Below are 15717 nucleotides of genomic sequence, written 5' to 3'. Positions count from 1 at the left end.
TATAGTTTTGCTGTCCTAGAAGAGCACTAATTTGGTTTGCAATCATATTTTCTACTTGCATGCTGGGGCACTATATAAAAAAAACAAACAAATCTCTCCCAAACCCAACCCTGGTCACCTCCCCCTTGTCCCAAACCAGTATCCGCCCAACCTGGGTTTTACCTCCAGACGTCCCAATAACCCTATGGGTTTCAGATAGTGTACCTCAGTTAGACTGGGCAGATGGTCTTCCCAGTTTGGCTTGTGGGAATGTTTTGGAGGGCTCATATTAGGTTCTCTATGGACCCTTTCCACCCAGCCCTACCTCCTGCAACATATATTCCTTAAACAGCTGTCATACCAGGCAGAATCCCAATATGTCCAAGGTAGGTTGAAGTTCACAGCAATGATTCTCTTAGCTCACCTCTTGCACTTAAGAGGTAAAGCTCAGACTGAAGGTTGATGCCCCTCTTCAGATAGGTACTAGAAATATACTAGAGCTGTCCCTGAAAAGATGCAGTTGTATTTATATATATATATATGACTTCATATATATATATATATACGTTTTCTCTGTGTCTGTATACAGGTATAGACTACTCTCTAGGTGTGGAAGGAGAGGTATCAGTACAGGAGCTGGCGGGGATGTGTTCAGGTGCATCTATATATAGTATGTATATTTTATATGTATATATATCACCTTTGTCATTGTTTGCATCATTATGACGAATATACCTCTGACCAGCAAGGAGTACCTGTCAGCGATGCAGGCTGAGAAGCCCCAGAAGTGGGGATCTGTTTGTCACTTGCATGGAGCTGCTGCAGGAGGCAAGGGTGGGAGCAGCGCCATGAAACGAGCTGGCCCCGCGTGAATCCATCCCTCTTCAAATCCGCCAAGGAGGGACGCTCAGAAAGCCCCGGGCTGTGGGCCTGCTGCCTCTTCTCAGGAGGTCACAGACCCTACAACCCAGAGCGGGGAGGGACTGTCCATGCTGCTGGCTCAAGATATGGCTTTTCCCGCTAGATGGAGACAGGGCACACGAGGATTCTGTCTTCCAGGAGGACGCTGACCACCAGGAACACAAAGTAGAGGCCGAACATGATGAAGCCCAGCACTTTGTTCATCCGCCATTTGCAGAGGGCGATGGAGAGGATGACGAAGAGCAGCATGATGAAGAGGAGGACGATGGCGCAGAAGAGCCCGTTGCTGCTGACGGCCACGGGCTGGAACCTGTGGATGACCGTGTAGAGGAGCCAGGGCAGCGGGAGCCTGTGGGGGAGAAGCAGGGAAGCCGGGGCGTAGTCAGACACGCTGAGGAAGGCACAGGGTGGAACACGAGCTGCTTGGGGTCTGATTGGAAACCAGTGTCCTGTTAGGTTCACTGTGACTCACGCCCGGTTGGCCCAGGCAATCATATACGGAAGTCACGTGACCTTTAAAAACCTTTACTTCCTGACCGAATGAGGGAGAGCAGAGAGAATTTGTTCTCTGGTTGAATAAGATCAAAGGCTGCTGCAGGTGATTTCTGAATTTGATTTTAAGTAATTTTTTTTTGATTCCTTTCAAAGATTAAACTGTTATCCTTAGCCCTAAAGAGATGAATTGGAGGATGTGTACCGGGTGACAGGAGGAGACGATAAAATGTTGGGAAGGATACAGAAATTAGCAGTGAAAATGGCCAAGTTATTATTTTTTAAATGGAGACAGAGACCAACAATGACACGCACGCACACATCCAGTTCTGGTGAAGTTGCTGTTGACAGAACTACAAATAGGTAAGAACCCTTTGGGGCAAATACAACATTTGTAATACTTTTGACCTATCAGTTCGGTTGTCAGGGATCAAGCAGAAGGAATAATTCAAAATGCAGAGGCAACTTTTTTCAGAAAGATGATCATTCCAGTGTTACTCTGAGTAGTGAAACATCAGGGATGCCTTAATCTCACATAATAGGCGGTTAGTTAAATAGCAAACTGTTAAGTCAATGTAATGTTATATAGCTATTAAAATCATAAACTTAAAATGGTACAGGCAAATGCCCATGATATGATTCTATAAAAAGGATACACATAAAAATAGCAATTTAACTTCAGTAATGAATTAGAGAGGCGTTGGTTTGTATTTATGTTTTATATATGCTTATATGTTGGCTTGTATTATGCTTTATGTGTATTTCTAAATCCTTTACCTTGAGTATGTATCAAGAAGAAAATGCTACCAATATTATGGAGAAACTGTTACACTCTATATTGCTAATAACTTTGTAAATTGGTGTAAACTCTTGGAAGAGACCTTTTGGAAAAATATACTACATCAATAGCCATTGAAATATTTATAATCTTTGATCCATTAATATTTCTTTAAAACTTAACCCTAATATGATAATTAAAAGAGATGTTTCATAAAGTTTCATAAAACACTCATGCTATCAGAAAATTGAAAAAATACAAAGGTCCTACTAAAGCATAATGGTTAAACTGAAAGCAACAAGATGGAATATTTTTAAGCTGTAGAATATTAATTATGAGAGCTATGAAAAAACTTATAAAAATGGCTGACTTACTACTTTACTCATAGAGGCCTATTCTTTGCTAGGCATAAATGGTTTTAAAATGGAAAAATAAAAGCCCTCCAGCAGAGCAAAACTGATTATTCACTAAGAAAACTTTGTGAAATAGTAAGAGAAAAATGCACAAAAGTTAAATGTTTGGGGGTAGTAGGATTAGGGATGATTTTCTTTAAACCTCCATTTAAGTTACAACATATGTATAATTTAAGAACAATGAACCAAAAGCATTTTGTAATTCACTAGAATACTTTTCGAAAACACGATAAATATATCTCAAAGAACACATAATTTTCCCATGTAAGCTTTTCTCTTTATATACTACAGAATATTTTCTTTCTATTTGTACAAGGTATTGACCAAGAAAACTACTTTAAATGTGTGGACAGTAGAACTGAGAAATGCTGTTTATACCAGGGATGTCCCTCTTTTAAAAAATACACCTTTTCAGGCGTTCATTGGCTCATCCATCCATCCATCCATTCATTCTACATACATGTGCCAAGCCACTGCCATACATTAGACATTGTATTAGGTTTTGGGGAGTTCTTGTTCTTGGGCAGTTCACAGTCTAGCAGACAGACTGATATACATGACCTTGACAAGAGTGTGAGCTATAGATACCCAGAGTGGATACAGGAGCACGAGCCTCCAGGCCAGGCTTACAGGAATCAGAAAACCAGGATGCTAGTTGACACTGGAAGGGTAAACTGGAGTTTTCCGGACAGACAAGCAGTGAGGGGTCTCAAGGGAGAGATGCCAGCAAAGGAAGACAGTGTGGTAGGAGAGGGCCCCTGTGAACTCTAAGGTGGTACAGACAGTGAAGCTCAGAGCAGGGGTTCATGTTCAGATGGTGCTGGGTTTGAGAGCATAGACTCTGCTCAAATCCCAGCTGTCTCATTACTCGTTGTGTGAACTCTGCGCCCTTCAGTTTCCTTACCTGAAAAGTGGGGATGACAAACGCACCTCATGTGTGGCTGAGATAGACAAAAATGTATGTACTGCATATGTGGTAGATACTGAATGAAAAAACTATATTTTAGGTAATGGAAAGGATAAAAGAGAACAGTGTTGAACAAGATGTTCAATGAGAAAGATTCATTTTTAATGGTCTTCCAAACTCAAGTGCCAAGAGGCCAGTGCTTCTAGGAACACAAGGATAATATCCTGTCTTATTTTCTCAGGGGACTGCCTTTTGGGGTTACTTTTGAGACTACTTTTACTTTGGACATGTTAAATGAGATGATAGAAATAACAGCTTCTCTCCCCAGTCAGATCCACTTTAGAGATTATTCATATTGAGAATTTCAGCTTGCTTAACTGTAAGAACAGAGCTCATTATCTGACTTTCAAAAAAACCTAGAATATCTTCACCAGCATGGATAAAGAAACGATAACACCAAACCTGCCAGTGTTTTCCAAGGAAGGAGATGGGATGTTTTTTTCCTGGCCTATGTTTTAGTCTGCTTTCTAAATCTCATCTGAGGCTGGTCGGGACTTTAATTAGAATTAGAACATGGGGAAAAAAAATACTGTGAAACTACCAGAGTATCTCAGTCACACATGAATGCTGAATATTCATGACATGTAGCCAATGCCATTTCTTAGGTGAAATTCTCTCAAAGTATTTCCTACAACACCCACTCTCTATGTAAGTATGTGTTTCTCCCTGTCCAAGGATAACTTATTCTTCATGAAGTTCTGTGAAGATGAAAAATGGAGTTGGTAAAACTGAATGATACTATCAGTCTTTTCTTTCTTTTTTTGGTATTGGTTGGTTTTGGGCTCTGAGACTCTGGTCATGACTTCACAAGCTTCTAAGAAGACAAAGACAGTGGTGGAACTGATGTGACCCTTTATATAATGAGTTCGACTCACCCTACGGTGATGTCAAAAATGTTGCTTCCAACAGAGCTGGACACGGCCATGTCCCCAAGTCCCTTCCGGGCCACTATGACGCTGGTGATCAGGTCAGGGATTGAAGTCCCAGCGGCCAAGATGGTCAGACCCATGATCTCTTCACTAATGCCAATTGTCTCTCCAACCTAAAAGCCGTGACAGGGGCAAACAGAGGAGTGTTTGAAGTCACGAAACCATCAAGACCACCAACATTTCAATGCAACTCCCTTTTAATGAATTCTTACTCTGTGCTGTGCTGGGTGTTGAGCTAATAACAATGAATAAGCCACAGTCGTTGACAGAAAGATTTATATTTGAATGATACTCAGGCCCAAGAGATCAGGAATGTTCACACAAGGATTAAACAGGTAATCTGAAAAAAGAGCTACAGAAGACTAGAATGCAGCCTCTATTTGATTTTTTATCAAGACCAGGCAGGGGAAGCAGAAGCTCAGTTATAAATGCCAATTGGTCATTGGCCCCATGGGCCAGTGCCTGACAATGGCACCAGCTCATGTAGCAAATGTGCCCCTTAATTTATGATTGAAGATTAAGAATTGATACCCAGTGTCCCCATTTTCCCTTAACGTCTCCTATTGTCTATAACCCACTCTTAAACATTTTTAGGTTGTACCATTTCCACAGAAAACTTGATTTTGGATGTTTTGGGGTTTGGTAACATAGGATTGTAAGTCAGCAAGGCAGCTATGGAGAAAGCAACAGTTAGGAAATCAGAGGACCTTGGTCCAAGGTCTGGCTCTGGCATTTATTAAGTACTTGACTTAGTGCTAACTGGACCAATTGGGCAATGTCTTTGATCCTCAATTTCTTTCTTTTTCTTCCAGTTTTATTGAGACGTAATTGACATATAGCTCATGTAGATGTCACTTGCTAATGGAGAGCAGTGAACCACGAGGGCAGGTATACCAGTTCAGTTCCCTAGGCTCTGGGGCGGTGTGACCGTCAAATAAAAACAGCTCCCAACTATGCTTTTAAGCTAGTGGGAACCAGCTATTATTGGCAAAACTGTGCATAACAAATAGTTGAGCACTAAATGGTGCACTTCCTATCATTTATAGCTTTTACAGGTCAAAGGTGCAAATGATAGAATTAGTGCTACAGACTTATAACAGAATCTGCTGTTTGATCAGCTGTCTGGATGTTTTGAAAGAGAAAAGCATTTCTTTGGTGAAAAGAAAGAGAAATGTCTCATTCATTATTGGCAAATAAGGCTTCTCTTTGTGCATTCTATTTTTCTGGGCTTTTTTTTTTTTTGATAATTGTAATTGTTCCAGGGATTGTGTTTGTATTTTTCTACAAGAGAATGAAAAGAGAATAAGATTGTGGAATTAAGATAATCATTAAAAAGTAAAGAAAAAGATGGAAGCTTGTAGGATGATATTTTTGAGGAAGGCTAAAGAAAAATATCTAGGCACAATATATTCCAGTAAGTGAAAAAAATCACTTTTTAAAAAAATCTGTACATGGAAGAATAAAAATAATTATTATGGAAGGCCATGATATATGTTATAAATGGCAAACATTCATAGCCTGGAAATCTGGAGGCTGAGAAACAGCTTTTTAACTTTTTTTAACAGGTATGCTTAGTCGTGTCCGACTCTTTGCGACTTCATGGACTGTAGCCCGCCAGGCTCCTTTGTCCATGGGATTTCCCAGGCGAGAATGCTGGAGTGGGTTACTGTTTCCTTCTCCAGGGGATCTTCTCTACCCAGGGACTGAAACTTCTGTGGTGATTTCTGTTGGATATTGTTAGCAAACGTCTCTCGTGAATGTAGAAAATAATGACTTGGGGGCAAACAGAATGTCTTCAGGGGGCCGATGATTTTTGGAAATATTGAGGAAGAGTAATCTGAAGTCAATGTCAGTCAAATAACTGTGATAGGAATAATATGAAATACGTTGTAGGAATAACGCTTGGTTTATCAGCCAATATTTTCAGTGGATTTTGTTAGTGATGCCATATGTTCTTTCTAAAAACAATTAGGGTATAATTTCCATACAGGAAAATTCACCCTTTTAAAAAAAGCATATGGTTTTGTGAGTTTTGACAAATATATGCAATCCTGTTTCTCCACACCCTCATCAACAAATGGTATTGTCTGTCTTTTTGGTTGTAGTTGTCCTAATGGTTGTGAAGTGGTATCTTATGATTATTTTTAAACAACTTTAACTAGCTGTAAGCTTAACTCTTTATCTGTAAACTGCGGATAATAATATTACCTCCCCCACAGGGTTTATACCCATGTAGAAGGACAAAGGGAGGTGAATTGTCCATATTCAGGTAGTACACATGCAGTCAATAACGGTAACTGTTAGTACCTCTGAGAACCTAAGACCGAACATAAGACCTTTGCATCTCATTTTTCCTTTCATGTGTTACAACAAACAATTCCTGAGAGTTTATTCTGGTGATGGGCGTTACAACTGGTATTGAGTTAGAAGTAGTAAAAGTGAAATACATCATCATTTTTTGTAAATTCAGGCTCAAGGAAGAGACCATTTTGTCTCCACGTCTTTTCCTAAGAGCCAGTTTGATGAGAACGTGAGGTGAGTGGGTGTCCAAGTGAAAGGAAGTGCTGCAGAGCTAGGCAAAACCCTGACATTCCTCCAGGCCTGGGCTGGCCTGGTTTCAGGCTGCAGAGGGCAAGTTGTGGATAGGCTTGCCTTTCCTCCACACAGCTGTCTGGGGCTATGCCAACTTGATTCCACCCTACAGAGAAAGGCCAGGAGATGTGGGAAAGTTAAGTGGAGTAAATTCCTCTAGTCCTGGAATATGTATGTCAGCTGCTATACCCTTGTGCCAGTTTCAGAAAGCAAACACATTGATGAGCCACCTGGCAATCAAGAGAAAAGCCAGGCAGATGTGTGTACTTCTCAAGGTCTTACCTGATGTGCCCACCAGACCATCAAGTAAGAGAAGACGGCGATCCAGGAGATGGAGCCGAAAAACGTGATGGGAAAAAACTTCCTTGATGACTGCAAGAGAACCAGGAAGAGGGGAGAGTGTGAGTACTAACCGAGGTGATCTGTCATCCTGGTGAAAAGTGAAAGTGTTAGTTGCTCAGTCATCTCCAACTCTTTGCAACCCCCATGGACTGAAGCTTGCCAGGCTCCTCTGTCTAGGGGATTCTCCAGGCAAGAATACTAGAGTGGATTGCCATTCCCTTCTCCAGGGGATCTCCCCTACCCAAAGATCAAACCCAGGTCTCCTGCACTGCAGGCAGATTCTTTACCATCTGAGGCACTGGGGGAAGCCCCATCAGTAACCCTTGGTCGAGCTGGGACATTAAGATTTCTCTCGGGAATGTGAAATTGGTTGAAGCCAAGCCATCATAAAACTGGCTGCTGAGATGGGAAGTCTTTTTTTTTTAATTTATTTTTAACTGGATGGTACTGCGTTACTCCCTTTTCTACCTCTTCTTCAAGTTCATGAGAATCAGTCTCTATTGCTTTGACTCATGTATCCTAATACTAATCCATCTGCCAGAAAGCCTATGGGATTCATTACATTTAACAAGAAAGCTCAATAGTTTCAAAAACAAATGGGCTCATTTTACAGCCCCGCGAATTATGAGGAAAAGCCACAGAGAAGAAGCTATCACCACAGTTAACACAGGTTCCCGAGGATGGCCAGTCCCTCAGATACTGGAGCCACACAAGGAGCAGATGCCCACTAGTGCTGCTTCTTCGGGAGTCGCAGAGTAGACACTCTTGGGAATGTTTTCTTTCCTGTTCTCTACCTTTAACTACGTAATGTCCAACTACGGAATCGGGCTTTTAGCCCTAGGCTTCGTGCAATCTCAGGCTTACAGGATGAGCACTTTTCAAATTTCTTTCAAACGTCAACCCAAATCAGATACACAAAATGCAATGTTTCTTATCGACCCCACTACAGGGAAATCCATCCTTGCACTGGATGGTAGTGGTGTCTTACTGATGCTCTTTTTGCAAATTGGGATCCTTTAAAACATGCTCAGAAAGCATAATGTTCTTAGAGTCACTTATTATTGCCAAACACTTTTTATTTCAAAGCTTTCCACTTTTAGAGACAATCTTAGTTTTTGCTTTGATAATACCGTCCAATTCTGCCCAGAGAAATGAATGTAGTTGACTTGAATGAATGCTATCTCACTTGTCTGAAGGGCTGACCTTGGGCAGTCACACAGAACACTTCTGCCACAGCTTTTGAGAGCTTCATTAAAAGCAAAAGATAAACCTGTATACAGTAATCTTTTGAATATCAATAATGACGAACGCAGTTTTATCGCTCTAAACAGGCTTGTGTTCTCTCTACTAATTTCAAGTTTTTAATACATGTTTTCATTATCATTTACACGGTTCTGTTAAATTTCACAATAATCATTTTCTTTCTTTCAATGGCTGTGGCTTTTCTTGGGCCACTCGTTAGTATGGATGTCTGTAAGACCAGTGGGGTTGATTCAACTGGGGAAAAACATCAGACCCCAGTAAGCAGCCACAACCTTATTCTTAAATGTTTCCCCTGAAACATTTGGCTGAAATATTTTCACATTTCAGACTCAGACTCTTTCTGAGGAGCTAAGTACTATCTAATGAGTTATGGGAAAAAAGTAATCAATTTTCAAAGTGGAGGTTGAGACAGTTACTTTGAAAGAAAATTCCTTTTTTAAAAAAATGTGTTTATTTATTTATTTATTTGGCTGCACTGGGTCTGAGTTGTGGCACGCAGGATCTTTAGTTGTAGCATGTAGGTTCTTTGTTCCCTGTTAGTTGCTCAGCTGTGTTTGACTCTTTGTGACCCTGTGGACTGTAGTCTGCCAGGCTTCTCTGTCCAGGCAAGAATACTGGAGTGGGTAGCCATTCCCCTTCTCCAGGGGATCTTCCTGACCCAGGGACTGAACTTGGGTCTCCTGTATTGCAGGCGGATACTTTATCATCTGAGCCCAGACCAGGGACCAAACCTGAGCCTCCTGCACTGGGAGCACAGACTTAGCCACTGGACCACCAGAAAAGTCCAAACAGCGAATTCCTTTAAAGCAAGGAGTGCAGCTCCAGCTGGAGATGGGATTCTCTGAGCCTTGGAATCGCCAGTGCCAAGTTTTCCCATGCAAGGCATTTAGCTGATTAGAGTCTCCATTCTTTTCCTCTGGTCACAAGTCGCTGTTTCAGGACCCTAGGTGTAATGAGCGTTTCATCTCCTATGGCCACGCTGTGTCACGGGGAAGAGAAGGCCCCTCTTGTGATGTGGGGCCACAAGTGTGGTTTGAGCAGCAGCCTGTCTCTGGCTTGATTCTGAACATCCTGGGAGGATACGGAGTATCATCTCCACACTTTGTAACATGGCACATGGACTGGATATCCTGGGAGAGTCCTCATTTCATAGTCTGTCCCCTTTCCAGGTTAGTTAACATACTAAGTATGTAAATATCATTATTATTTAAGTTTTTGTACAGTTGCATATCTGTTCATTGATATCATGTCACAAGTCAGAATCAAATTATTTCAACATATTTCTCATCCAAAAAATATCCCTGAACCATAAAACATTTTCGGTCCAGAGGCAGAAAATAAGTAATTGGATTAAAGATTTAAAGGAGCCAAGTTCAAATCAATGTATTAGTGGAAACCTCTGTAATACAAAATTTGATGCTTCAGTTCAGTTCATCTCAGCTCAGTTCAGTCGCTCAGTTGTGTCTGACTTTTCACGACCCCATGAACCTCAGCACGCCAGGCCTCCCTGTCCATCGCCAACTCACAGAGTTCACCAAAACTCATGTCTGTTGAGTCAGTGATGCCATCCAATCACCTCATCCTCCCTTCTCCTCCTGCCCTCAATCTTTCCCAGCATCAGGGTCTTTTCAAATGAGCAGCTCTTCGCATCAGGCTTCAACATCAGTCCTTCAATGAACATCCAGGACTGATCTCCTTTAGGATGGACTGGTTGGAGCTCCTTGCAGTCCCAAGGGACTCTCAAAAATCTTCTCCAACACCACAGTTCAAAAGTATCAATTCTTTATTTATAAAGCACTCAGCTTTATAAATCTTTATAGTCTAACTCTCACGTCTATACATGACCACTGGAAAAACCATAGCCTTGACTAGATGGACTTTTGTTGACAAAGTTATGTCTCAGTTTTAATATGCTGTCTAGGTTGGTCATAACTTTCCTTCCAAGGAGTAAGCGTCTTATTTTCATGGCTGCAGTCACCATCTGCAGTGATTTTGGAGCCCCCCAAAATAAAGTCAGCCACTGTTTCCCCATCTATTTGCCATGAAGTGATGGGACCAGATGCCATGATCTTAGTCTTCTGAATATTAAGCTTTATGCCAACTTTTTCACTCTCCTCTTTCACTTTCATCAAGAGGTTCTTTAGTTCCTCTTCACTTTCTGCCATAAGGGTGGTGTCATCTGCATATCTGAGGTTATCGATAGTTCTCCCGGCAATCTTGATTCCAGCTTGTGCTTCATCCAGCCCAGCGTTTCTCATGATGTACTCTGCATAGAAGTTAAATAAGCAGGGTGACAATATACAGCCTTGACATACTCCTTTTCCTATTTGGAACCAGTCTGTTGTTCCATGTCCAGTTCTAACTGTTGCTTCCTGACCTGTATACAGGTTTCTCAAGAGGCAGATCAGGTGGTCTGGGATTCCCATCTCTTTCAGAATTTTCCACAGTTTATTGTGATCCACACAGTCAAAGGCTTTGGTATAGTCAATAAAGCAGAAAGAGATGTTTTTCTGGAATTCCTTGCTTTTTCGATGATCCAGCAGATGCTGGCAGTTTGATTTCTGGTTCCTCTGCCTTTTCTAAAGCCAGCTTGCACATCTGGAAGTTCATGGTTCACATATTGCTGAAGCCTGGCTTGGAGAATTTTAAGCATTACTTTACCAGCATGTGAGATGAGTGCAATTGTGCGGTAGTCTGAGCATTCTTTGACATTGCCTTTCTTTGGGATTGGAATGAAAACTGACCTTTTCCAGTCCTGTGGCCACTGCTGAGGCAAATTTTCCAAATTTGCTGGCATATTGAATGCAGCACTTTCACAGCATCATCTTTTACAAGTCTTAATCAAGAAGCTAACTAGTAATTATTGGACATATAAATGTACCTAGTGTTGGATTAGGGGCTCATTGAAAAAAAAATTAAAAATAATTTTTCTTTGTAAAATTTCAGGTCTTCATCCTTAACTAGGGTTAGGAAAAGTCTGGGTACCTACTCTGTACCTAGATCTTGAACTAGACATGAAATTTAAATCTAGGTCTGTCCGACTCTATATAGCACATATTCTTAGATGTTAGGAATCCAGGTTATACTCATTCCTGAAGAAAAGACAGGGCCAATAATGCTGAAAATATACCCAGCTTTAGACACTTAATGATCATTATCATCATAATACTAGCTTGTGCTCTGAATGTCAGAAAATAAAGAACATCAGGGAAATACAGACTAGCATTCCAGCTGTACGACCATCTGCCTCACCCAGCCTCCCATACAGTTCTTTCTTTGGAAGCATCAACTTTTCATGCATCAGCAGTTTGGTTAAGTGTTTCTGGACCATCAAAGTACCTTATCATTTCCAATTTCACAGCCCAGGTAGTTCCTTCTTTCATTTTTTTCTGGATTAGTCCCCTTCTTTGGACTCTATGGTCTCATTCCAGTTATCACTGCCCAGTAGAACCTGTACAGTTATTTAGTTACCAGTCTCATTGGAAGGCTTCCCTGGTGGCTCAGTGGGTAAAAGAATCTGCCTGCAATGCTGGAGACCTGGGTTCAATCCCTGGGTTGGGAAGATCCCCTGGAGAAGGGAATGGAAACCCACTCCAGTGTTCTTGCTTGGAGAATCCCTTGGGCAGAGATGCCTGGCGGGCTGCAGTCCACAGGGTCACACAGAGTTGGACACGACTGAGCAACTAACACTTAACACTCATTGCAAGGAAGACAGAGCTCTTCAAGCCAAGGTCTGATGTGTCAATTTATGGTTAGTAATGGTGGCTCATTCTGACATCTGCTGGGATGGGCCTCACACCAATTAGCAGAAAGCAAATTGTGTCCATGTGCTGGCCGGCACATGTGTCCATTTTGTTCCCAATGTAATGGTTTACTTGTATAATTGATAGCTAATGTTCTCATTAGAAGTTTTTAGTACATCAGAGTGATACTTTCTTGGCTTAGAAAATATTGCTGGACATTAGCTGGTGGCACAAATTGGCCATCTACTTATTTAAATTAAAAATATATTCTCCGAGCATCTCCTCTGTGCAAGGTTCTGGGGCATACATGTTTAACAAAGTTCTTCAAAGCAATCCTGTTAAAGATTGAAAGTATGGTCTCTGGATTACTATGACCAGTAGTAATCCTTGCTCATCAATTACCAGCAATGTGCCCTGAGACAAATTATTTCATCTCTCTATGTCTCAGTTTCTGTAAAATATCTAGTTGTATTGAGGATTTCATGCACATGAAATGTCTAGCAAACTCTGTGCATGGAACAAGTGCTCAGATAGTAATGGGAGTTGTTATTAGACAATATTAACCTCAATTTGATTTTTAAGAGATGAAAAAACTGAAACTCAGGGAGGTGAAAATGATCACAGACATCTGGCCTAGAGTCTTGGCTTAGCTGGTCTTGCTTGGACAGGTCACTCAAACTCTCAGGGCCTCAACCACTCCATCCTTGCTAGAACCATCCTTGGTTCATAGTAGACACGTAATAAATACTTGGTGAATGGACTAATGCATGACAGAAACTGCAAAATCCTGGGTGAGTTCTAAGTACCTTCCTAGATCTGATGGGTCATGTTTTGATATCTCATGCATTCCTGTTTTGGAAGAACACCCATCCTAGGCCATGAGAAAATGTAACTTTGGGGGGTCTTTGTTTCCTTTATTATTTTCAATTTTCATCAAAAACATTAAGATTGCAGTTCAGTTCCTGGACTTTTAAAACAAAGCCACTAATTTAAGAAAACTAAATGTGAGACCCACATTAATTATCTGCGCTGAAAGTATGCATAATTCAGCAAACACTCATACAATTTGCATATAAATGAAGTGGAAATAAAAACAAGTAGGGGTACAATTTACTCTGAAACTAGATGTGTATACATTAAAAAAAATCCTGTTTTCATTGTAACTATTGTCAAGGTTTGGGATGTTCATCTCCATGGGTAAGTCAAAAACAACTCAGGAGGCAGAGCTACCATGCTCTGAGGAGCAGTAAGTGTCTCTTCTCTCCTTGGGTAATTTTTCAATAGGCCCTGTGGCAGGACATGAGGACAGTGGCAGACTGAAAAAAAAATGGCCACATCACGTTACAATTCCTCCCACGGAGAGATGAGGTCTGTTTCCCAAGCCTTTGAATCTGGGCTGGCCTTAGGCCTTGCTCTGACCAAGAGTATGTGGTAGAAATGACAGCATGCAGATGCTAAACTAGGTCTTTGCGGCTTTGTGGCTTTCATTCTCACTGCTCTTGGAACTTAGCCGTCATGTGCATAAGCCCAGGCTAGACTGCTCAAGGACAGAAGACCATGCGGAACAGAAGCAAGGTGTTCCAGCTGACATACCAGCCTCCAGCTGTGTAAGTGAGCAGTAGAACTGTCCGGCCGAGCCTCAGCGGCGTTGCCAACTCGGAGGATTATGGGCTAAAAGAATACTTGTTGTTTTAAGTCACTAAGTTTTGGGATGTTATACAACAAAAGCTAACTTATGCAAGATCAAACCTAATGAAACTCTCCTGAGCTGAGCATGAGCAAGAAGCTGCTTACTGGCCTTCGTACCAACCAGCATGCTTTTTTGGTTTGGCATTCCATATATGTAGAGAATGACCATGTAACTCAAGCGTGTATGCTCCGAGAGTAAACTGGGGCTATTGCATCGATGGTTATCTATGTTTTCCTGAATTGCAGAATGTTACAGCTGGCCAGAAATCTAGACATCTTCCTCCACTGCTGTATTTCACAAAGGAGGAAATATGACGTCGAGATTTGAGATGTGACTTTCCCATGATTGCACAAGGCATGTGTCATGTGGGAAAAACCACTAAAATCAACACGGTAGCATGAGAATGCTCCAGAGTCAGGAGACCTGGGTTTGAATCTAGCTGCTCTCACTAGTAAGGCTGTACAATCTTGCCCTTTAATTCTATAGGGACATGCTTTGTTCCTTTACTGAGTTTAGAGCAACTTAAAAATAGGAATTGTGGGACTTCCCTGGAGGTCCAGTGGTTAAGACTCTGTACTTCCAATGCAGGGGATGTGAGTTTGAGCCCTGGTCGGGAAACTAAGACCCCACATACCAGCGTGGTATGACCAAAACATTAAAAAAAAAAAAAAAAAAAAGAGGAATTGTGACTGATGTGACTTTATGTCTCTTTTAGGGCATAAAGCCTGATGCCTGGCATATAATATGTGTTCAATAAAGATTTGCTGAGGAAATCTACAAACACCCAAGGTTCTATCTAAGAGCCTCATTTCTGCTTGGAACAGCACATGGTATACTCAGAAAAAGACAGAAGAAAATCCAGTCCACACAGCAATGGCCCTTGGGGGTACAATGAAGAAAAATCGCACCGGCCACCCCAGCACATGCTGTGGGGGCTGGCTCCCGTGGGGTACTGCTCAGCGAATGACCAGTCAGCAGCACCGCATGGGGAGCATCCTGCTCAGCTGCATCTGCTTGCTTTGCACCCTGGGGATTACGGCATCAGCCAGGGCAGGTCTAACTATAGCCATGGTGGAGTCCTGTTTGTGATCCAGGAGTCCCTGGTTGAGAACACTGATCTTCCCTAACAGCTTCCTTGACTTGGATCACAGAGGGAATGAGTAACTCTGCCAGCTTTTGCTCTGAGGCCCACCCAGCCCTGAGGTTGCAGGACCGTGAGTCGCTGGCAACCTCCTCCCACTCCTGCACGTCCTCCTGATGGCTCCAGCAGTTGTACACTGACATTGATCACTTTTTTCTTTAAAAGTTATTTTAAAATTATTATTAAATTTAAAAATTGATGTAGAATTGATTTACAATATGTTTCAAGTGTACAGTACAGTGATTCAGTCCTATATATATATATACACACACACTATATGGATATATTCTTCAGATTCTCTTCCCTTACAGGTTATTATAAGACACTGAGTCTAGGTCTCTGTGCTGTACAATAGGTCCATGTTGGTTATTTACTTGTATAACATTGATCAGTCTTGTTAGTGAACCAGGCCCCTCTGCTCTGGGCCATATCACACTAGACCTGCTGTGGGGATTTAGAAAAGCCTG

General features: G+C 41.6%; 1 protein-coding gene across 4 annotated transcripts in view; it reads right to left on the bottom strand.

The window, feature by feature from the left end:
* Positions 691-15717, bottom strand: part of SLC24A2 (solute carrier family 24 member 2) — a 276401-nt gene continuing 261374 nt past the window's right edge. For all 4 annotated transcript variants that reach the window (XM_013965891.2, XM_013965894.2, XM_018051915.1 and 1 more), the window contains 3 exons: positions 7354-7443; positions 4426-4592; positions 691-1249 (listed from right to left, as the gene is read on the bottom strand). In XM_013965891.2, the coding sequence (XP_013821345.1) occupies positions 1000-1249; positions 4426-4592; positions 7354-7443 (507 nt within the window). In that variant the 3' untranslated portion in view covers positions 691-999. The remainder of the gene's footprint in view (positions 1250-4425; positions 4593-7353; positions 7444-15717) is intronic.

Source organism: Capra hircus, chromosome 8, assembly GCF_001704415.2.
Source record: "Capra hircus breed San Clemente chromosome 8, ASM170441v1, whole genome shotgun sequence".
NCBI classification, from domain to species: Eukaryota; Metazoa; Chordata; class Mammalia; order Artiodactyla; family Bovidae; genus Capra; species Capra hircus.
Note: the sequence above shows the minus strand (reverse complement) of the source record. Positions and strands in the feature narration are given on the sequence as shown.